This window comes from Crocuta crocuta, unplaced genomic scaffold (genome assembly GCF_008692635.1).
Source record: "Crocuta crocuta isolate KB4526 unplaced genomic scaffold, BGI_CrCroc_1.0 scaffold105, whole genome shotgun sequence".
In the NCBI taxonomy this organism is placed as follows: Eukaryota; Metazoa; Chordata; class Mammalia; order Carnivora; family Hyaenidae; genus Crocuta; species Crocuta crocuta.
In genome coordinates this window covers 543,700-569,057 of record NW_027530499.1, presented here as the reverse complement: position 1 = coordinate 569,057, position 25,358 = coordinate 543,700, and the positions used below count along the sequence as shown (strand labels likewise).

General features: G+C 34.9%; 1 protein-coding gene across 1 annotated transcript in view; it reads left to right on the top strand.

The window, feature by feature from the left end:
- The window catches only part of ARHGAP42 (Rho GTPase activating protein 42), a 277,788-nt gene that overhangs the window by 134,267 nt on the left and 118,163 nt on the right, over positions 1-25,358 (top strand). The window contains exon 4 of the mRNA XM_077766719.1: positions 13,909-13,980. Within this exon, the coding sequence (XP_077622845.1) occupies positions 13,909-13,980 (72 nt within the window). The remainder of the gene's footprint in view (positions 1-13,908; positions 13,981-25,358) is intronic.

The following is a 25,358-nucleotide window of genomic DNA, read 5'->3' as shown; positions in this document are numbered from 1 at the left end:
GATCTGCCGTCACAGTGGTATAATCACAATACTGTGGAAGCTTGAAGAAGACCCTTAAATTTTACGCAGGGAATATTAAGGAAGGCTCACCAAGGACAAGACACTTGGGCTAAGGCTTAAAGGATAAGAGAAAATTAGGAATGACTAAATGAAGCATGGAAGGCAAGCTGCTGAAAAGGTCACCATGTGAGCTAGGCTTTGTAAATTGTGTTATGTGGTGCAAGAGAAGACTTGCCACTTGGAAATGACAGCAGAAAAGGAGGGAGTGAGGGGCCTCTTCATTATCATGAGATTACTGAGTTGAGGAAAGGTCTTTTGTATTGAAGGTTGTGGAGAGATGATAAAAGCTGGGAAGTAACAACTTTTCTTTTATAGACACTTTTCTGTGGCTGTATAGAAAATAAAATTTGGGTGAGTTGTGAAACTGGGTGTTGATAGTTGTGTAAGGTGAATGTTGGTCTAATCCTGCAGAGAAGTGATGGGATGCATGCAGAGGCAGTGATGAGGCAGTCTTCTGAATTTGGGGCCTTTCACTGACAGGAGACCAATGGAGAAATTGGAGAAGGCTGGGATATATCTTGAGTCTGTGTTTTTGAGGTGCTTCTGGGACTGGGACAAACACATGGCTCTCAGAGAGTTTAGCAGAAATATCTGGGCTCGAGGCAAGATTTGTAAGCCATCAATCACTTCATGTGGCATTTGAAGGACAAAAATACATTAGGTCATCCATGGGTAAGGTGTAGCGTTCTCTTATCTTGAAATGTAAGATAAAGGTAAGTTAGTTGAGTCTGTCTTTGCCCCCTTTACTCTGCACAAAAATTCTTGAAAGTTTATTAGGTCAGAAAGCCATTGAAGACAATTTAAGATAAGCCAAGATGCTCTTAGAACGATATGCTTAGCAGGGATGGGATGGAAACTTTGTTAGCTTTGTGTCTTTGCACAATAACTAATGTGCAAAGCTATTTTGTTGTTGTTGTAACATACAGCCCACTTATTATATTCCTGAATTATCTGAAAAGGTTCATTTTCTCATCTAGTATTTTCAGATTAATTTTTAGATTGACTAAAAGGTCTTACTGTAGTCATATTCTAGACTATGTTAGGAATTACTGAAAGCCCAAAGTTGGGAACAGGATGTTATTGTCAGCAGTCGAAGTGATGGGAATTGCTTGTTAGAATTCTGTTTGAGGACCTGGGTAATGTTGAGATAAGAAGTAGGGTTTTACCAGCATTAATTAACACTTTTCCTGCTTATGTAACTGGGCATCATAAGAGCTAACTTTTCTTCTCTACTAACTACAGTATCTCTTAGTTTTTTAAAAGGAAGCAAAAAAAAAAAAAGAGAGACAGAGAGAGAGAGAAAGGAGAGAGGTTGTTTTTCTATACCTTTTTATAATGTCAAATAGGATAACTAAGGTGCCCCGACCATAGTGGTACTGCTTTGCTTATCTCAGGTTGTGCGCATCGTCATGAATGCACTGGAGTCTGAATGTCTCAGGCTGTCTGCTGCTGTCAGGGAAGAAAGTCATTTCCAAGCTTCCAGGCTTTATTTTCTGGAGGAGAATCATAAACATTCTTTAGCTACTTCTATGAGTTGAAAGTAATTCAAGCCATGGCCTGAGGTTAAGACCAAAAGAGGTCAGATGTTAATGATTTATTAAATGATTGTGTTTTCTGTTGGGGCATATACATATTTCACAGATAAGGAAAAGTATATATTTTTGAGTGTTATTTTGTCATGTGTTGTAAAGGGAATTTCTCCAGTATTGACATATCACTCTTATTGCACATGATATAAGACCTCACATAAAGGGCTGAAAGAGGGTCTTTAGTTCATTGGGTAAGAGAAATGTTTGACAGCTGTATAGTGTGGAAAACTGGCCCGTGGTTTATGACCAGATCTGGTTTTGGAATAGACCAGAGACAAGAGTTAGAGCATATGGAATTTATTTGGGAAGTAATTCTCAGCTATGACTAAGAGCCTGTGCTCAAATGCCTGGGAAAGTTTAAAAGAAAATGTTTGCAAAATAAATCATACCTCTGCTTGCTAAGTTGTAGGACTTAGATAACTTTTGGGTATTCTTAGACTTTTGTAATTATGTATTAAAGCTCTGAAGTTTTCTCTTTTAATTTCTCTTTGTTTTATTTTAACACTATGATTTAATTCATTGGTTTATTCAATTAAGGAGTTAATTTTTTTCAAATGATTTTCTCTTCCCCCTAGTCTCCAGAGATCCTTAAAATATTCACATTCAAACAGTCACTACAGGGCTAGTCAATAGGAAAGATACACTGTGTGTGTGTGTGTTGTAGCTACTGGTGGTGTTTTTTCTATTTGTCCAAGTTCCAGTTGCAGTGTTTCCTGTGTTTGTTTATATCCAGATAGTATGTGACATAAACATCCCAAGTCAGTGTTGTACCAGGGAAAGTGTATAGGAAAAGGCAATACTACTGTTGTTTATTTCTGAAAGAATACCCTTATTTTCTCATTTTCCGAACTTTCATTGGAATACTTATGTGGGGGAAATGTTCCTGTTTAAAGTTAATAGTTGCAGTAATCTCTCCCTAAGCTTCCTCGTGTCCATGCAGCTTCTCGTGTCACCATTACCCTATTACAACTAAGTGTTTCATAAGCCAAGAAGAGTTATCGTGACTCAGCTTGATTTTTCATCACACACTTAATTATGACATCAGCACAACAGTGAAACTGGGAATGCAATAGGAAGTCCTATCACTTTTCAGAAAAAAAAAAAAAAAAAAAAGATTTGTAATAGGCAAAATAATACATCTACATATAAGGGTTTAGGAATTAGAAAATAGGAAAATAATCTCATCAGTACCTCTGCAGCTCATTTGTTTTCCTTGGTTTTTACTTTATGATACTCATACTCACACATATGGCTTGTGGGGGCAAGACTTATTTTTGGTCTATTATCTGAGAGTGGTATGATGAGGATTGGCAGAATACGTAGGAATATGGACTTGAGAGTCAGATTGTCTCGATTCATGTTGTAGCTCTGCCACCAGCTATTTGTGTGTGACCTTGGGCAAATTACTTAGCCTCTTTGAGTCTCAGTTTCCTTCTCTGTAAAATGAGATTGATAATAGTATCTTTTTCATAAATCTGTTGTGAGGATTGAAGAATTCTCTTGGCCCATAGTAAGTGTTCAGTAATTATTGTTTTATGTGCAGTCTAGAATCCATTTCCTTACTTACCTGATGGGAGTGACCTGTTTACTTTTCTCTTCATGCTTTTAAACCTGTTATTCTACAATATACTCCCCTACCCTAATTGCTTTTCCTGGTTCCTAGCTAAGATCTAGCAGAGCCATCTTTTGTTTTGTTTTTTTCCAAGTTTTCACTTCAGCACAGTAGTGAAATAAACCTTAAGGAAGAAGGAGTAGGAAGAATTTGGAGAGTGATTTGCATCTCTTATTTTTGAGGAGTTACTATTTACCTTTTAGCCCACTATGGGTATTTGCATGATAATGGTCTGCCCTCCGGAGTTTTGATGTGAAGTATAACTATGTACTTTTTGCCCCCCTGCAAAATGAATTTATAAGTAAACAACCTTGTGTGGGAAAAAAAAGAAACATTGTAAACTAATAGTTGTTTTTTTGTGACTGAGTCTTTTTCTAAAGATATCAATGAGCTTAGTTTCCCATTGTTACCTACATAGATATTGATTGCTAGTTATGTTATACAGCATATCTCACTATATATTATAGAAGTGCTAATTGTCAAAAATACTTAGTTTTTTTGTAGGTTGGTAGCTATCTTCAGTAATATTATGAGGAACAGTATTTGCTATAGTAACTAACTGCAGGTACCCATTATGGCTATAAGAAGTAACTTTATTCATCAATTTAGCAGTGGTTAAGTTGGGTTTACACTGTGGCAAGGGATTTTACTAGACAGTGGTTATTAAAACAATCAATAAGACATTATCTCTACCTTTACAGGAATGGAAAGATAATCATATCTATATTTATATAACAAATGTAGCATGAGTACTGTTATTCTTGTTATAAGAGATGTTGATCAGCAGCACTTGTTTGTTTTAATTTTTTTAATGTTTTATTTATTTCTGAGAGAGAGACAGAGAGACAGAGAGACAGCATGATCAGGGGAGGGTCAGAGAGAGAGGGAGACACAGAATCCAAAACAGTCTCCAGGCTCTGAGCTGGCAGTCAGCGCAGAGCCCGACGCGGGACTGGAACCCATGAACCGTGAGATCATGACCTGAGCCTAAGTCGGACGCTTAACCGACTGAGCCACCCAGGCGCTCTGATTGGCAACATTTGTGATCATTCCTGCAGTGTCCAGGTTCACCTTCCAGATTCTTTTCAACCCAGGATCACAGAAACCTGCTATTACTCAAATAGACTGAAACTAAAACTGTTTATCATCAGTGCTCTCATACAAGTTTGTTTAAGGTATTGCTGTGGAAGCCCAGAAATTCAAAAGTCTTGCTCTGTATAAAAAAGTTCAAGTGTGAAGAAGTACAAATGAGTTTTGGGTGTTGGGAAAGACATACTTAATTGGAAATGTTAAAAGCCCACAGGTACATGTTTAAAAGAGATGCTTTAAAAAGTAGATAAAAGGAGTCTTATATAGTTACCACTCTTTCCACTGTTTCTAGTTTAATATTGGTGTGTCCAAATACATGTTTAGTTTGAAGCATTGATGTGCTGATAAAAAGTTAACTGACGGCACTTAGGTGTTTGTGTGCATGTGTATGTATGTACACACAACTCTGATTTGTAATGCTTGCTGATTTCCATGGTGTATATACTTCCACCTCAGCTGATTTTAATGCAAGGTCATTGAATGGATACAGACTGGGAGAAGATACGTACAATATTTCTCTAGAGCGACTGTGAGTCTGTGCCTACACACCACTAGCCCCCAATCTCTAGTCCTACGCTTTCTCTATCACTCCCTGTGATTATTAGTTAGGTTAGTCTCTTTTTTGCTTATATGCCTTTTTATCCTGCTGAATTCTCTCCTTCTCTTAACTTTCCTCTCCTCTTCTTCCCTTCCATTCCATCCCCATTATTACAAAATTGGAATAAGCAATAAGAATTTGCATCTATACTGGGATATCTTAAATCTTTCTTAAGGTTTTAACAATATACTATTACGGAAATACTGAGCAATTGTGATTAAAATACATTAACGTTCAGCTACTAAGATGCAATTGCTGTAACATAACTGTGACTCTGGGAATATACTTAATGAATTTCCATTTCTTTTGTAAACTCACAAAGGCTATTAGAAGTTTGCTTAAATTCACAAATGAAGAATTTAAAACAGATGAGTCATTTTAATTTCTCTCTAAAGATATTTTCAGTAGTAAATACTGAGAAGGGTAGAGAAATAGTAGCAGAAGAAATAGCATTAAAAGTAGGGTGGAGAAGAGATAAACATTGGATTACATAAATTTTCAGTTTCTTGGTCTCCCCCCCCCCCCACACACACACATAAAGCCACTTTGATCCTTCTAAGCTAAGGGATAAAACTTAGATGGCGGTGAGTGGGGGGAGGGGGGCTGGGAGGTGGTGGAGGGAGTTTTCTTGAGGCCATAATTGACTCAGCTCAAGTTATTTAGTATTTCTGTTATTTAAGGTGGGCAAAGGGAGAAGGTATATTTTCATCAGCATTAGGACATCAACACATGGGACAGCTGTGTTACAGGAAAATCTCTAGCCATCTCAAATGCATCATTGGATACTCATAGCAATACCACAGACGTGTACAAGTTCAGCAGATCCCGGGATTTCCTGAGAATGTCCAAAGGCAGAGTACTGGCTGAAGTAACTTAACCAATAATTTTGAAGAATGTTTTTGCCCAGATGCAGGAATGAGTATTTAACCTACTGAAACCTGAGGTTGCAGCATTTCTTACCTACCCTGTGTTCTCACAGGTAGACTGAACTTCATGACTTGTATGACCTGTGAGGTAATGCAGCCGTGCATTCCATAAAAGTGTTTTCCTAAATGCATACTTTCTGGTCAAAATGAAAGAAAAGTAATTGTCATGATGACTGTATTTATAGGATGTTTGGAGTATTTAATTGGCTTGTAATATGTTAATTTTACTTTGACCTTCACATACCTTCTTTTTTATAGCTGAAAAGCAGTGTGATCTTTTTTGCTGATTTTTTTAAGCTTCCTTTATTTTAGAATGATAAATGTTCAAGGAAGGAATAATCAGGGTGGCAATAAGTAGACACAGGTTTTGAGGAGGCATTATGTTATGTTTATATCTGCTGTTAAAAAATGTTTCAACAACAAGAAAATGTTTTCCACAATGCTTGAATGCTTTAAAATACTTTTAGTATAACCTCCCATTAGAGATTGGTGGGTAAGAGGGAATAAAAGCAAAAATAGTTTAAGAACAACCAAAATCTATGAAAAATATTCTTTTTCTTGTTCAAATGACTCAGTATTCAGAGAATTTCATTTGCTACAACTTAGAGCTATGACATTATTAGATCATAGTGGATTATATGAAATTTTGCAATTTACCCCTGTCTTTCACTTTCTCAGCTAGATTCTGTGGGACTGGTCAATTATTTCTTAGATGAATGCTTTTCTACTGCCTCATCTTATGAGGGTAGATGGCTCCATCAAATTTTAATTTGAGTTATTTGGGATAGTTATAGGTTCTAGAAGCAAAGAGGATTTTTTATTGTTTGCCTTAGTAACCACTCTGTTTCAGTTAAGAAGTCTTGACATTGAGTGTATGCTGATGAGAATTTACTCTCATACTGGATCTCTAGTAGCAACTTCCTGTTTCATTTAAAAAATTACATATGCATTATAATTGGCCTACATGAAAGAATGAATTTAACTGGGAGTGGATACAACTTTAATAGACTTATAATCATTATATATAAAATATAAAATTTAATTTTTGTAAATAAGCTTATTATCCTTAAACATAAATGGAAACAGACTTGGAGAGATTGAATAAGTTGACCAGATTGCACACTTGTCAGGATATAAACCAAGAATTAAATACAAACTAGTATATTCAGAGTGTACTCCTTCCTATCTTCTGAAATAAGGAAAAATTCATAAAGTATCGTTCTCCAAAAACTTGAATTTCTTTTCCTACCATATTTCAGTAAGAAAAGTATCATGTCTGGTAAAAACAAAGAAAATATGAAAATAATACTAAATTTAAGTAAGTGTTGTATCTAAACCAATGAGATCCAATGGGGTAGAGTTCCTAATGGAACACTGGCTTAATAAGTAGAATCAAAACATTCATTATTGAAGTTGCAAGTGACATTCAAGTTGAAATTAAATGTATTTCAGTGGTATCCATTCAACCTTACATAGCACTTTTTCTTTTTAGGTGAAGACCTGGTTTTTCAGAGTAATTTGCTCACATTAAAGGATATAAAATATAAAAAGCTTTTAGTTTTTGACTTCATATTACTTATTATATAAAGGTTTTATTCATATATCTATCCTTCACACATAATGTGAGTTTTGGCTTTCGAGTACTAGTTTAGAAGAGCTGTGGGCTTATTGACTGAGAGGACTGTCTATCGTGTAGCTGTGAAGAGTTAACCTGACCATTATGGAGGAGTGAGCTTCAGGCTACCCCTAGACCACTTGCCAAAACTTCATTCTGGGAAGTTGTGTGGGAGCGAGGAAAAGAACAGAGGTTGGAAGAAGGCAGAGGAGAGATAGTTGCCTGTGATCTAATTTTCTGAGTTGCAAATACTAATGGGAAAATAATCCATTCATATCTCAGAGACTACTTATAGGCATCTTCTACATTAACTATGTTTAGTCTACTCAATGAAACACCTTCGTGATCTTTCCACTGTGTGTGTATTGGCTATATAGGTATCTTAACAGGAAGTTATTTTTGCAATGAGCTATATCATCCAGGTTTTACTTCTATAAATAGCATCATCTGTTGTAGCCTTCTCAAGCAGTAGCATTAGCTAGCACCACAGAATATTATTAAATCTTCTCTTCAAAACTTTGAGTCTTCTAGTGCATTAAAAGTTTGGGGTAGAAAATTGCAGTCCTCTATCCTGGTATTGTTTACTAGATTGCAGGATAATGGGACACTACAGTCACTGATTAATGATGGGCTGTGACTGGTACCAACAACACTAGATTTTTTTTTATTTTTTTTAATGTTTTATTTATTTCTAGGAGAGAGAGAGACAGCGTGAGCAGGGGAGGGTCAGAGAGAGAGGGAGTCACAGACTGAAACAAGCTCCAGGCTCTGAGCTGGCAGTCAGCACAGAGCCCGATGTGGGGCTCGAACCCACGAACCGCGAGATCATGACCTAAACGAAAGTCGGACACTTAACCGACTAAGCCACCCAGGGGCCCCAACAACACTAGATTTTAACCAAAACTTGGAAAGTGGGGGACAAGTAAAAGCGTAGGAATTACCTTTCAGATTTTATTCCATTGCTGCTTATTTCATTGGACACACAGGTTGTAAGGTTTTCAGCAGTGTAAAGCGAGCATTAAAAATACAAATTTTTAGTAAAGATCAGATAGCACTTTGAAAATACTTGTTCTATAGAAAATTATAATTCGTGTATACTTGGACACACACAACACACACACACACACACACAAACGTGTTTGGAGTATTCATCGTCTAATCACATAAAAACATTTCTAGTCATTACTTGTGAGTGATTTATGAGCATTCCCTGGTGGCTATTTATTAGAACCACTTGAAATAGCAAAAGAAAAGGTGAGTGGAAACTTAATTGCCTGGCTTTATGTTACACACTGCATCCAGTTAAAGTGTGTTTACCGAGTAAATGCTCTAAGGTACTATCCATTATTAGTTTGCTTCTCTGCTACAGTAAGTAAATGAAATAGCAGATAATTATTTCTGATTTTTTAAATGTACCAATATCTATAAAAATAAGTTGCTTATACCCAAAGTTTAGGGTATTATAAATAGTTAAGAATTAAGATAGTAAGTTGATTATATTTTGTTTACTGAAATAAGACTTTATAAGGTTATATATCATCAATATCAACGGAGAATATTAAAATTGCTTTTGTATTTTTCCTAAAGCCTCTTAGTAAGGTCATACAAAGTTACACATTCCACAAATATTATGAGATCTTGAATCTCCTGAACTCTGTGACTTGACATCCCCTCCACCCAACCCAGAATTACCTTCTGGAAGAAGTTTTCTCAAGCATCTTGCGTAAATTTGGGGAGAAAGAGTTCCATGTGAGCAAAATTGCATTTCTCTACTTTTTTTTTAAACCTTATGAAAGTGAAGTCACCAAAGTTATACCCCGATTCACTATTTTAATTGCAGTTTTTCACCATTTTGTATGTCATTTTTTTTATTGTACAGTAGCAACAGTAACTCTTTTAAACCCGCCAAAATTTTAAACACCTTCTTTAATTTGCATTTGGATTACATCAGAATTGAGACATTTTATCCTTGTGATTGACCAGTTTGTGGGGATGAAAAGCACGTGTTCCCTGGGGGATATACAGATATAAGGATCAGAAGCAACCAAATTGGGTTGTAAATCCACTTTGTGCCTTTGAGTGTTGTTGGCATTTCTATGTCTTTTTGATGTCTTGAGTTGATAGTCATATGTGAGCAGCAGCTCACTGCATACAAAAGAAGCATGATATTTCAGATGTAAAACCACACATATGTTATACTCATTTATGGAAAAAATAAGTTCCTGGTTATCTTTTATAGATGAGTTCTATTCTGCTAAATTAATTTCAATTCAGTTTCTACCTTTGAGTAACTGCATTTTAAATCAGGAAATTCTAAGACTAAACACACAGTAGACATTGTAAATTCTGTGAAGAAAGAAACATTTTTTAAAAGGCTTCCATATGTCAAATCTATGCTTGTTATTTTAAAACTATGTATATTTCTCCTTTCATTTTTATAAAAACCTTAACAGAGAGAGGGATGAAGACACAGACTTAGCAGTTTTGATGCTGTAATTGAAATGGAACTAGGTCTAACTTTAACACTCATGTGCTTACTACATTACAGATGAGTTTTAGATGTTGAATTTAATTACTCATATAAAATCAATTTTAATCTTTATATTATGAAGAGTTTGGCATAGTACTTAACCACATAGTAAATACTGAACAAATCATATTTATTGTTATCTCCATCATTCTATTAGATGTTTCTCTCCCCTCCATTTTTCTGTTCAGTACCTCTTTACTTTTCTTATTCCTCCAGTTTCACATTAATAGAATGAGAGTAGGAGAAACAAAGAGGAGAAAAATGAACAAATCTGAAAACAAAAGAAAAATGAAATATGGGAGAAATGGAGGTAAGGAATAATGCTTACCTCACAAGGTGGCTGTTAATTATCACATCAGATGTGTTGTATTCTTTGTTTTCTTTCCAGGTCATATTTACATATAGCCACATACAGATTTTGGCAGAGATTTAAACTATTAAATTATGAATGTGGGCACCCGTGTCCTAGTATACAGATCTACCAATCACTTCCTTTTCTAACCCTTCTTTTCCCAGTAAAAACATTTCATTCATATTGCTTCATATTGAGGTGGCATCTTCTGCCAAAATACTTGAGTCTTCTCACGGCATGAAACATTAATAGGTCCAAAGTGAAATTCACTATCTTTATACCTTGTCCACCAAACGTATTCTTTACCTCATTTACTCTCATTCTTAATGTAATGTCCAAGTTCCAGTGCTTAGGCAAAACGTCTTAATGTCCGCTTTGATTCTTGTCCCTCTGGGTCCTTTTCTGTTTCCTGAGAATACTGCCTCAGCAGTTCTGATGTGTCTGCACTGCAGGCACGTGATCCTAGCACCTTAATTAGTTCAAACCTGAGTTCCACTTCCAGCTATTCAGCTAGCAGATCTTGTCTTCATCTCTTCATTCTCAAACTATCCTACATATTACTGGCTTCCTAAACAAGATTTTACGACATTAGTTTTCTCTTTAGAAGCCAACAGTGATTCCATGTTCAGGATGCTCTTTCTAGATTATGGGTATCCTTTCCTTATTCCAACCAAGTTTCCTGCTAATATACTTTTTTCCATGTAGATAAAGAAAGTTCTTGTTAGTTGATACTAATGTTTTAATTCTATGAAGCATGCTATATTCCAGAATTGTTTGACATGCTTCATATTCATTCTGTATTCCCATTTTTCAAAAGTTAACTTTCGGCCTGTAACTAGGTCAATGCACTCAAAATCAAGATTGACTCTTAATGAGTACTTAATAAATACTTTCTTTTTCTGCATTGCATTCTCCTTTCCCACACATCATGCTTAGTTCTATCCCTTTGCCCTTAATTATGGTGTTCCCTGTTTCTAGAATATTTTTGTCTCTTCAGTGTATGCAGTTCACATCCACCATCCAAATACTAACTGACTCACTTAGTTCGCAAGGATCTTTACTATTGTCAAAATCCTGATATATTTATAAGGAGTTCTGCATAGTTTATCATGTAACTATTCTAATCAGTTTTGTCTTTCAATTTTTCCAAAAATTTTAACAGTGTTATAGCAGTCAAATGAATATTTAATTGTTCAAATATTCATTGAATTGATAAAATTTTCCTGTTTTCTCAAACAGATATTTACTTTCTGGAAGGTTTAGTCCATGTCTTAGCTTTTTTCTTTTCTCATTGATCTCAGCAATGTGCTTGGCACTTACATAGTACCTGGTGATTGGATATGGAAGAGTACAGGCCATCAGTCTTTTGGGACTTTCATGAGAAAATATTTTTTCATAATGTGAACCTAGATTCACTTCCACCAAAGGGAATACTATAGATTCAGATACAGAAGTGTATTAAGTAGGTAGATACAGAATGAGATTAATTATCTGTGTCCATTTGGAGATATTAAAGGCTGTGAATTTTGAGCACTGACCTTATGTAAGGCACTGAACTAAGTGTTTTGCATTCATTATCTTAGTCCTTAGAACTAAGTTCAGTTGTGGAGTAGATGATGTAGCTTACCCTCAGAATGGTTATACAGCAGCTGTAGGAACAGATTCTATTTTAAACCAAGGTAGTCTTGATATTAAATATGTGTACTTGTGCTACATATTGCATATCATCTTATTCAGCATCATTTTTGTTGGAGTTTTCACTCCTGGAGAAATATCTCCCTGTTTAAGTTCACTAACTTTACATATATTAGATGATACTTGTTTTCAGTAAATGTTAGCCTTTATTGTTGCCATTTTTCCAAATTACACAAAAGTGTTCATGACACTGTCTTTTGCCTTATGCAAACTTAAGTTTAAAGCAGAATCAGCTGTTTATTACTTATGTAAAATCTGTGTGTGTGTGTGTGTGTGTGTGTGTGTGTGTGTGTGTGTACCTGGGGTTTCATAAGGACAAAGAAGATTTAGTGAGTGAGAAGTAAAAGTGAGGTACTTGGCTACTGTTTCCAGTCATCTCTTTATAGCAGGACGCCTGCACAGTGTATCTGGAGGGATTCTTGTCTGAGGTCACTAAGGGGAATTAGGTGATGGATGTCAGGTATCTACAGTTGGTTGGCAATGTCTTAGAAAGGATTTTGAGTATTTATCTACTTTATATGTCTTTATGCAAGGAATTTATATCTTTTCAAGATCCATTATGTCATTTTTCTGCAAATTGGAGAATGATAATCATGGAAGGCACTAACACTCTACATTTTATTTTTGTGTATACCATCTTTGTGCAGTTAGATATGGAATTTGAGAAATAAAACTTCACTGGAGAATAATAAGTGAAAAGTGAAAGTAAAACACATTAAATTTTTTTAATTTTTAAATTTTAAATTTTCATATAATTTTAGACTTGAAAAGTTACAAGAATTACATAAGGAACTCTTTTATACTCTTTAGCCTATTTTAAAATAGGGTTATATATTTTTTTAAAAAAGTTTTTCTCTTCCTCTTAGCATTTGCAAATTATATAATAGATCATATTTTCAGTGGTAAATTATAATTTTGTTTGTTAACTGTAAATTTCTTCTCAATTTTATTGAGATATAATTGATATATAATATTGTGGAATTTAAAGTGTACAGGTTGACTTGATACATGTATGTATTGCAAAATGATTATCATCATGGCACTAGCTAACACCTCCATCCTGTCACATAATTACCACTTTTTGTGTTGAGAACATTTAAGATTCTGTGTTTAATTTTAATGCTTTCTAAAGGTTTTTTTCAGATGAAGATTTCCTCCCAGCATCCTGTTTTCTTATAATTGTCTGGCTCTTACATTCAGTTCCTTGCTCCCATACCGAAAACCTCTTCACAATATTCTCACAGATCCAATTTAAAATATTTATCTGTTTTAAAGTGTAAGTAAATCCCAGTTTGGAGTTTGGGGCCACAGTACTGTTCATTGAAATGAAATCAGGTACTATTTTAGTAGGGTTAGAAATATGCAAACACCCAGACAAATCCCGAGTGTAAAGAATCAAATAGGAAAAAAAATGAGCCTTATTTTACTTTGCAGCTATAGAATAATATTCTAGTGCCAAACAGAAGAGCTTTTTATGGTTCAGTTTTTAAATGATGCTTGAACTTGACTGCATTAAACTAGTATAATTAAAGATATTTGTAAATTTAATATCCGTGCTATTTCTTAGTTAAATCTTAGAATATGAAATTAAATATTCAGACTAGGATCTCAACATGTGTGCTGTTTTCAATTATTCACATTATTGTTAACATTGAGTAAATTAATTGGTGAAAATGACCTTGTAAAATAGAAAAAACGTGCAAGGTATTTTTATTTCATTTATAGAAGCTAACAGGAGAACAAAAGCTGTTTATTTAAATAAGTGAATAAAGGAGCTATCTGTTTTTTCAATATTTGCATGGAATTATACAGAATTTAATTTATTTGCATTTTTAATTTCAGATTCAAAACGCTAATGATGTATTAATTGCTCCACTTGAGAAATTTCGCAAAGAACAGATAGGTGCAGCAAAAGTAAGTGCTACATTTTATTATTCTTCAGATATCATCCTGATAATTAAAGATGACATAATTTCGTATGTTAACATTTTTGAAATTAGAATGACCTTTTAAAAATTCTGTACATCATTTTTAATTTTTGCACAGAGTCTATTACAAAGACTGGAAATCTTTTAAGCATAAAAGATATTCTTGTATTGAATACACAAAGTCAGCATGTTTTGACTGAGTTCCTCCCATCCCAACATTTGTGGGAAATTAACTATTTTAAAGAGAGTGAGGTTAAAGTAAAATTGAGACACTTGTTCCTAACTATATAAAATAAAAATTAGGTATTGGGTATTTCAAAAGTTTAGGTAATAATAATAAAATAACTTTCATTATTTTTTGTTGTTTTTCCTTATTAATAAAAATGTGTTTGTGAAACAACTTTAGACATATTTCTCAAGCCTTTGCATTATTGCTTAATTGATTCTAGACCAGTTATAATTTCCCTGAGCCCAATAATTTCTGAAATTTATTTGCATCCTCTTTCTTGGATCTATACCTACACTACCCGGTCAACATTATATAAGGACATAAAATTTAGGGTTTCCAAAACAGAACTCATCATCTCCCATCCTTCTTCCATCTTTTCTCTATTTTGGTTTTCTATTTAGTCAATGACATAACCCTTCCCCATTCGAGCAGTATTGTCTCTTCTACTGGAGAATTATTTTTCCTTCTTTCCTCCATCCCTTCTGTCTGAAATACTGAAATATCTTACGAGTTGGTCTCCTTACTTTCATCCTAATCTGTTAACACATTTTTTTCTGTCTTTATCCTTCTTCCACAATGAAGCCTTCAGTGGTTCTCCTTGAGAGATGGTTTAATTTTGTAATGAAAGCTTTCCACAATGTGCCTATTTGCAACATTTCAGATACCTCCTTCCTCGGGCACAATTGTCCATTCATCTGTCTTTGTATATACTCTGAATATGTCCATGACTTTGCCCAAACTTTTCTCTCCCTGGAGTATATTTTACCCTTTCTTGTTGAAGTCTTCTTAGCTCTCTATGGCTTCATTCATATCCCGGCACCAGAAAGAAGCTTTCTCTTTCAGAGAGAGAGAGAGAGAGAGAGAATGCACACACGAGTGGGGGAAAGGGGCAGAGAGAGGGAGAGAGAATCTAAAGCAGGCTCCACACTCAGCACAAAGTCCAATGCAGAGCTCAATTCCATGATTCTGGGATGATGACCTGAGCCAAAATCAAGATTAGGATGCTCAACCAACGAGCCACTCAGGTGTCCTGGTCTTTCCTCAATATTATTTGTTCCCTTTCCAGAATTGATTATCTTATAGAATCAAGTAGTTTTTATGCTTATTTCCTGTAAGAAGCTAACAGTCTGTCTTTATTTAGAATTTTGTGTGCATTTCTCTACTAATTATCAAGTCAGGGTCTAAACCAGAACCATTTTTATGTTAATTAATTCAGCAGACATTGATCAATATCCTAGTTGGCCCACTTGTGTGGCAAGCATAGTGTTTGTTAAGATTAAGGGATACAATTGTAAACACAACAGACTTGCTCTCTGCACTTGTGTCCCTTATTATCTTTTGTGGAAAGCAGACACCAAAGTAATTACAAATACACTGAAGATTGTGATGCAAAAGTTAAGTGTACTTTGTGAGAGTGTAATTAATAAAACTGACCATGTCCAGAGGACGAGGAAACGCCTTCTGGAGGAAGTATTGGTTAAACAAAGAGCTAAATGATAAAGAAATAGCTAGAAATGGGGGTTCAGAGGCTAGAAGGGAAGATTCTTTCATATTCCCAAAGAGGAAGCAGAGTGAGTGTAAATAAAGGCCTTAAAGGAGGATAGAGCCTAGAATTTTAGAAAAAGGTCGAGGCTATTAGAAATATAGAGGACCATGGAGACAGATGGCATGCACATAGCTTTATTAATGGTCCATAGTATTTTGTTCCTTATTTTAAGGGTATTGATAAACCAAAGAAAAGTTGTAACTAGATGAGTGATGTTATGTTTGCATTTTATTTTAATTATGTTTATTTTATTTTATTATTTTTATTTTGTGTATTTTTTTATATTTGCATTTTAAAATATCCCTCTAGTTGCATGTCATGCAGGGATTGGAGAGGACAGGACTTCTCTGTGAAAAATAATTTGGAGGCTATGGATAATGACTTCAGATTCGGAAGGTAATAGTGGCTGTGGAGAAAAAGGGATGTATTTCAGAGGTAAAATAGGAAAGGTAGGAAATGGGTTACGTACTGGGAAGTGAGGAATAGGACATTTCAGAGATTACTCTTAGGGTTCTGAGTTGCATAATTGGGTGATTTTGGGAGCAATTTACTGAGATAGGCAACATTTGTGTTTGGGTGGCAATAATGAGTTTGGCTTTAGACATAATGAACTTGAGGTTCCTCCAAGACATCCAGGAGGAGATGGATTAGATGGAATTCTAATTCCAATCTGAATTAGAAACACACATTGGGAATCATTGTCCTCTAGGTGGTAATTATATTCATGGGTAAAGTTAGATTCCTTCTGGGAAAGAATAGATTGAGAAGAGGACCTCGGTTCTATATATTCTGAGAACTCAACATTTGATGTTTTGGGAGAGAAAAGCAGGACAGGTAAGGAGGTTGAGAAGGAAGGGCAGAAGAAGGAAGAAAATAACAAGAATATGGAACATGCTCAGAGCAAGGAAGAGTCTTTTTTCCAAGAATAATAGTAGCTAATCTGTATTGACACCTATATTTTAGGGGTTTTCACGGAATTATTACATCTGTGACTTATTAAATTCTCACAAGCAGCCCATGATGGGAGTACAGGTATTATACCTGCGTTTACAATGAGGAAAATGATGAAGTGATCAATCACAACAGATGACAGAGCAAGAGGTCAGACTGTGTATCTGAAATTAAGCCATTTTACCTTGGAGCCTCAATTTACAATGTTTCACTTCACTGAAATTTTTATAAAATTAAAGAACTTTGTGAAAAATTCTTTAGTGCAGGATATTCCAAGTATTTTGGCCCATCTAAAGTAGATTTTACTTGTCTATGGGTTATTCTTATTTAAAGGTTTAGGTTAGGTATAGTTAAAAGAAAATGAATAATTATACCTATTTTATTTTATCTCTTTTTTACTATTATTTTATTTTTAAATATCTCAGTTGCTGGACATAACAGCTGAAAAACACACACAATGTATAATGCCTTTTGCCTAGTCACTGGGAGGTGTTTTAAACTTGCTGTTAAATGAATTCAGATGAAATCTTGAACCTAAAGATTACTGCGCTTGCTCTTTTGGTTCTGGTGATTCTGTGTACTTTATCTGCCTGATGCTTTTAATACTAAATTGTAATCTGCTCAGTAATCCTTTTTCAGTAAAGTGAATAAAAAACAGGCATTTTCTTCTGAACTATATGTATAGGTCTGTTTTATTTTGGTATTGTAGAAACATCATGGTGGAAATAAAATATTTGAAGGAGTTTATTTTTTTCTATTGCTTTACTCCCTGTTTTATTTATGTACTTTCTTGGTAAATAGAGGTAATTCTACAGATGACACTTTTATAGTCCGTACAGTAGAGGTTTCCAGCAAGTGTTCAGGCTGATGAGCTGGAAGGCAAGAGTGTCAGTTAAGTGTAGACTCTTCCACTGCAGTCAGTGACCTCCTCAGCTTGGGCCAAGTGGAAAATGCTGAGTCAAAGTAGCCCTCTGATCACAATCTGATGATCCTATTTAACTGAAGTGGACAAAGTCTACCGACCACAAACATTTCCTTTTGTCGTGTGTTTTGTGGACTTTGAAACATATGATACTTTGCTGTAGAACACGAGGCCCTGTGTGAGTTACAGTTGTGGGGAAAAAGCACCCCTGAGATCCATTAGGAAAGATTAACAATGGGGGTTGCTGAACTAAAAGATAGAGATGGTTCCTATTTTTTGAATAGCTGAAATTATCCGTAAATAGTTGCAAAACTGTATTTATTTAGAGGTTCTTAGTATGCTGGTGTATGCAGACTGGAATTGTTTGCAGGCCTGACATATTACATGTGTCAGAGTATAGAATTGAATATTTGGTTTTTTTCTAATTTGTATCCTGTTACACTGCTAATTTCAGTTCTAGAAATGAGTAGGAAATTAGGTATTCAGGATGATTAATACAAACTAAAATTTTCATGATATAAGTATATCCAAAACAGCATTATAATAGAGAAAAATGAAATGTAATTTGTTTTCACATGTTTTATATAAGTTGACAACTATATTTGGTTGCATTCAAAATCTTAACCTTGTTCCCAGTGAGAATTCATTTTTAAGTTCTATCTATACTTGGCACACCTGTTCCTACATAAACGGGTGACTCCAATGTATAGGTAGAACTCTGTATCTGAGTTCCTACTCAAAGGCAAATACATTAGGAGAAATAGTGTAAACATACCTACGTACCGGCCTGTTACATATTTTAGGAAATGGAACCGGCTTTCAAGAGATCCAGGACTCATTTTCCACATATAAACAGACTGATCAGCTGGTTATTGGCACAGTAAGGATTAGAACTCAATTCCTTAGATCACTGGTCTATCAACTCCTCTATTACTCTTCTTTAGAATACTCTTTGGTGAAAATATTTTATTTTTGTTATCCTTAGCAAATGATTTAGTGTGCAATGTATCTTAATTATAAAAATGTTTCAAGTATGCCCACTTTGTTTGTTTCAAACTTGCCCACTTTGAATCAAGCCCAGTTAATGCATTTAATTTGATTTTTAATTTTCCTCAGCATACAGCAGGTACTTCATACTGACTTATTTCATTAGAGAGAAGATACCTGAGAAATACTGCCCATAAAAGACATTTTCATTTCTATAGGGAGTGTTTTTTAAGACTGGCTTTCATTCTGGGGCACCTGGGTGGCCCAGCTGATTAAGTGTCCGACTTCAGCTCAGGTCATGATCTCACAGTTCGTGGGTTCGAGCCCCACATTGGGCTCTGTGCTGAAGGCTTGCTTGGAGCCTGGAGCCTGCTTTGAATTCTGCGTCTCCCTCTCTCTCTGCCGCTCCGGTGCTCGCGCTCTGTCTCACTCTGTCTCTCAAAAATAAATAAATGTAATAAAAACTTTTTTTTAAAGACTGGCTTTCTTTTTTAAGTAGACTTTAATAGAAATCATATGAACATTAATTTATGGTTTTAATAGAAAAATAAGCAACATAATATTAGTCATTTCAAAATAAGACCTGATTTTCTTTATGTTAGTTTCATGGTGAAGACTGTAATGGAAACTGGTAATCACTGTCCCTTCATTTTCTCCATAGTAGAGTTTGGTTCTGTCTCTGAGCATTTATTATTATTATTAATTATTAATTATTATTATTATTAAGTTTATTTGTTTTGAGGGAGAGAGAGAGAGACAGCACAAGTGAGGGAGGAGCAGGAGAGAGAGAGGGGGAATGAGAGAATCTCAAGCAGGCTCCGTGTTGTCAGCACAGAGCCCAATGTGAGCCTTGAACTCACAAACTGTGAGATTCTAACCTGAGCCCAAATCAGGAGTTGGATGGCTCAACTGACCGAGCCATCCAGGAATGCTAAGCAGTTATTATTTTTAAACATGTCTTGCACCTCTAATTATTTTAGCATGTTGTATCTAAAATCTGTGGACAGTTGTTATGATTAGTTTGTCACAGTCTTAGATTTCTTTCATGTAAAAAAATGGCTTCAGTCTAATTTGTTTTCTCAAATAGACAAATGACTTAGAGAATCTAGAAGGATTATAGATGCTTTACTTATTCCAGATTATAAAGTTTTTGCCACTTAACTGAGTTCTTAATCTAATTTAATGGGTAGTACATTCAAGTCATGGTGGGAACAGTCCAAAAGAATGTGGTTTAGAGTATCAGAGTATGGATTCAGTACATCACCTTACTTTTCCTCCGTTTGTCAGCAAGTTCTACAGAGGATGGTCAGGATTGATTTTGCATGTGCTGCTGATAGCTGCTGTGCTGAATCTGTTTCTTGGACAGATGTTCTCTAGGGCTGAATTTTTAGAACAAATTATAAACATTTGATAGTTGTTTTGAAATTTTCCTTATTGTCCTTTTTGTCATTGGAACCTATTTTTGAGGGGTTTGAGAATTGATTTTTTATATTTGGTCATCTTTTAAAAATAATAATAATAGGTAACCAAGTACTATTTTACATGAAACTCATTTAATCCTCACACCAGCATATTAGATAAGAAAACTGTTAAGCACATTTTATAGATAATAAGCTGAGGTGCAGAGAAGTTAAGCAAATGGGCTGAGGTCTTGTAACTGGTAAGAAATAGAGTCAGGTTTTAAACAGAAATGAGATAAAACCTATAGAGTTCTTGAGTAGCACCACCACATGTTTGATGCTCAAGAAATATTAATTAATGCCTTTATTCTTAAAAAAGGAAAAGTGGCTAGTTAGCTCATTTGGAGAGCAGAAAGTGTTTTATAATTTACCAGCAAGTTCTATAGAGTCCTACACACTTGAGATCAAAACCTGACACATAATACTCATAAGAACTATGAACTTGGGTAACTTAATTACCTTTTTTAAGCCTTAGTTTTCCTATCTGAAAAAAAAATGGAGACAGTAATAAGAGCATCTTCATAGGATTGATGTCATAGCATAATTTGACATTTCACATAAATTTCTTAGCATAATTTCCTCTACATAGTAACTACTAAGATGTTAATTGCTTCTGTAGTTAACAATCAGTATTCACATTATATACTTTTTGTCAGTATTAACCAAAGTATTACAGTAAAAATAAGGTCATTGTTCATGTAATTTAGTTTGCCCCCTTATTTTCTTTTGCAGGCAGAGAAAAATCACTGTTGAATCGTTGACTATTAAGTGCAGTTCACAGGGTTACCAAGCAAGAGGGGCTTACCTGTACAGTAACTATAGTTAATAACACTAAATTTTGTGAACTACTACTACATACAGCAGTCCTACAAAGTAGGAAGTTAGTAAGTATCATTTTTTACATGACTAACCTGACACCTAGAAAGGTCAAGCAGCATTGCCAGCAACCCAGAGGTGCAGGTGTACTTTAGCAAGGGACTCAAGTCCAACACTTCTGCTATCTAACTTATTAATTTGGGCAGCATAATATACCTGCCTTTATCATAGGAACGTAAGAGTTGGGGTTTTTTTGTTTGTTTTTGTAATTTATAGTGTGTTTTCACCATCCCTGTAACATCCTTGTGAGATGAATATCAGCTCTAATTGACCCCATTGCCACCACTAGAAAACAAACCAGATCACATCCCCTGGACACAGTGAGTCAGTAGTAGTCTCTTTACTTAACACATGGTACCATTCAGTGTCTCTACATGTTTCAAAAATTGCTGAGGGCATCGTTTTATTTTACATCTCAGAGCTTGCCAGTCTATTAGAAAAGCTGAGCCTCCCATAGTTAGAATTCTGGATAGGGACATAACCTAAAGGCCTTTGGCTGAAAAATTCAAGTCAGTATACATTTATAAACTCACTATATATTAGGTGTATATGTATATTTATATACATATATAGATTATTATAACTTTATTAATTGGCTATTAGGTGCTCAGATAGGAGGATAAACTCTTGTGTTATATTTTTATTATAGTAAATTGAAGGTAAGATTATCACTGTTTTTTCCTTCCTGATTATCCTTATGTTGATGCCTAAAGACTGATACTTAGGAAATATTTTAAGCTTCCCACAGATTATATTTTTAATAAAAGATACTTATGCTAATTTTAGGTCAAATATATAGCTTATTAGTCATTGCAATTTAGAAGTGTTTTACACAAATAGTAATTGATGAACTGCAATGGAGCCTCACTAATGTCATTGTTAAAATCTATACTGAGAGATCTAGAGAATGAAATCTTGTTATTCAATAGAATTCTTCAGTGGTCAGCCTTTTTTGGTGGGAATCTAGCCTTTTACCATGTAATGAAACCTTCTCTGTAGCAAATTCATTTATTAAAATTAACCTGGTGGAAGGAGAAATGCCAGATAACTAATGAAAATTTTCTAGGTCCCTTGCTTTCAGTAGGGACAACAGTGAGGAGTTCAGAAGTTCTGGAAAGTTTAGAAGTTCAAATGATCTTGAAGTATCACCCCTGAGGACATTTCCCCTGTGAACTTTATATCTTCTCTAGAAAACAAGGTAGTTTCTTTGTTCAATAGCTGGCACTTTTATCGGTAGATTCATTTTTTCCTCACATCTACTGGCTGCCTTAATGCAGAAGAATTTGCTACGTGAGAATTTATGCCTCTAATTGACATTTTTCCTTACATGTTCTGCCTTTTTAATTATCCTTGAGGTGGTTGGGAAGCTATCAGTGATTACTTTTTTTTTTCAAATTTACATGATTAGAAATATTCTGAAACACTTAGGAGACCTCATATTGATTTCTATGGAAAACTCTACACCATAGAATTGGAAAAGATTTTATTTCACACTTAAATTTTAGACTTCAACACAAGCTGCAGATACAAACGTATACATTTAAAGCATCAGAAATGGATGGATTTGTAGTACACATCATTTGATGTTAACTGGAGAGTTCTTATAAAATGACTACCCTCTGTGAGTAATACACTTCTGAGTTTAATTTCATATGATAACAGTTGCTTGTTTTTTGAGAAAACACACATAAATGTCAGAATTTATTTTCAGGGTGATCTAGGAAGGAAGAAGGAAGATGAAGGATTTTTCAAATAATTATTAGAGAATACTACTTTTTGCACCTTAACAATCTATTCTTTAGGGTTGTTGGAAACGAATTAAGTCAGCATGTGAAGTTTTTAAAATATTTGCTCATTTTTGAGAGAGAGAAAACATGAGCAAAGGAGGGGCAGAGAGAGAAGGGATAGAGGATCTGAAGTGGGCTCTAAGCTGATATCAGCGAGCCCAATGCAGAACTCATGTGAGATCATGACCTGAGCTGAAGTCTGAAGCGTAACCAGATGCCCCTCACCATTTGAATTTTAATGATATTTCATTGGGCTATTCTTATTGCCCTCACCTATATTTTATGTGTTATCAGATTGGAATTAAAACTTTATAGTACATACTGGAAATCCTCTAAAGACGGTAAATCAGCGAGTTAATATTTAGGAAACTTTAATAGATTTAGAAATTAAATTATGAAGAACTTCAGACTACTTTTCCTACAAAATTAATTAAACCTTTTGTTACACCTGAAATACAGAAAATTTTCAAAGCTAGTCCAGCAAACAAAACAAGACAAAACAAAACAAAACAAACGAGTACTGAGTACCCATTGTCAAAGTTGCTAGGGTCCTTGTCAGGAAGTATTTATTTGCATTTGCTGAGCATTCCTGTAAAATATACATACAGTTATTTTTAATAGGACATTGTTTCAGCTTATCAAACTCTTGTGTTCTGTTAACAGTTTTAGTTTTTAAGTGTTCTTGCTAAAATTCAGCAGTGAAAACTGAACTTGAAGACTCAAAGGGTATCTGGTTATTATAACATTAAAAATTTTTTAAATATCAAAGTGACCTATAAAATTACTTAAGTTTTCATTGTTCATGTCACACTGTTTTTTCAGATCAAAATCAAATCTCAGCAGCAATTAAAGTAGAGCACTTTGATTCCATTCTGGGTCAGTTGACTGTGGATCTGATGGTTAGACTTTTGCTGTGTTTCAGTTACTTCATTCTAAAGTAATGAAATATTTTGGCATCTATATTTTATCATCTAATAACAGGTTCTCCTCTGCTTTTTAAGCCTCTGTGCCCCTCTCTGAGTCATTAGAAAGTGGATTAGCATGCCATCATCCATCTTAAGTCATTGATAAGAAAAATACATTCAATTGGACAGTGTTGATCTGCTTTGTCAAGATGATATGAAGTCTAGAGACACAAAAAATAAAATATGGTGCTTGACTTCATGGAGCTAACAGTATAGCAAAAGAAGCCACAGAGAAACCGATAACCATGATAAAATGGAATTAATGATGTATCTGAAATATGCCCACAGTATTTACAAGCACAGTGGAAGGAACAATTCATTCTTTTAATCAGGGGGAGGATGGCAAAGACTTTTGTGATGTTCTGGCATCAGCAAGTGCAATGTAATGGCTAGCAGAAACTTTCCAGTTAGTGCAAGGGATAAACGGCATCCCAGACAAAAGAGACATAATGGTGTAAAAAAAATTGTGATGGCTTAGAAAATGGCTTGGAAACTTGATATATTCTGGTGTGATTAAAGCTGTTACTTTTAGCCTCTTTTTCTCCCTAACATGAACCACATTAAGACATGCATTTCACATAATTCAATGAATACATGCTAACATACTTCTATTACTACATATTTAATCTGGTATTTTCAATTGTATTCTACTCTAATCTGTTTCATTCAAACAAATACAGGCTCTCACTCATGAAACTGGTTGTTTAACCCACCAGTGTCATAACCCATAATATGAATAAATATTGGACCACTGCTTAGCATGTAAATGTAAATGGAAGGTGAAGGCAAATTAGTGTGAAATGAGGTAGGAAATAATTCAGTCAAGGCAGAATAATGGAGAGTTTCGTGTTGCACCAAGGAGGGTTTGTATTTTTGTTTTGTTTTGCTTATTTTGGTTAATAATGATGATGATGATGAACAGATTATAATAGATAGTGATCATACATGTCATACGTATTCTAGGCAGGTCACATAACATTTATTTCATCTTTACAACTCTATGAGGTAGGAGCTATTATTTTCATCCTCTTCTGACCAATAAGAAAACTTGAGCCACAAAAGGAATAATGTCATTTGTAAGGATTAGGCAGCTGGTAAAGGACAATGCACAGGATTGAACCCAGGGAGTATAGCTCTAAGGTCCATGCTTCTGACCGTGATACTTTGCTACTCATATGGCAGACGTAATACTCATGTAGGCAGAGTCTTAGTCTGTATATTAAGAAGATAACTTATGAGCATGGTATAAGGAAGGAGTCTGAGAGACTCAATATTTGCATTAGAATGTTTATGAAATATTTTTCTACCATTAGGAGATCCAGTCCCATTTCTGTGTTCCTGCCAGCCACACAGGCCTGGTAACCAGAAAACCATACCAGCGGAAAGGGAACCTTTGGCCTATGTCATATAAAGGTCTTTGCAGAAAACTACAAACCCCTAGAATAATCCTCTCCCCTTCTTAAGTAGTTCATAGATGATCCTCTCTGCTAGCCCTGAAGTTTCCTTAGGCCACTGCTTTTTATAATTTTCTGATTTATCAGCTCCTGCCTTTGTAGTGCTTTTCTTCTAAGTCAGTATATGTCTCCAGTCTACCACATCTTTCCTTTTTTAAAACTTTCTTCTGTCCTTTCCTGTTGGTAT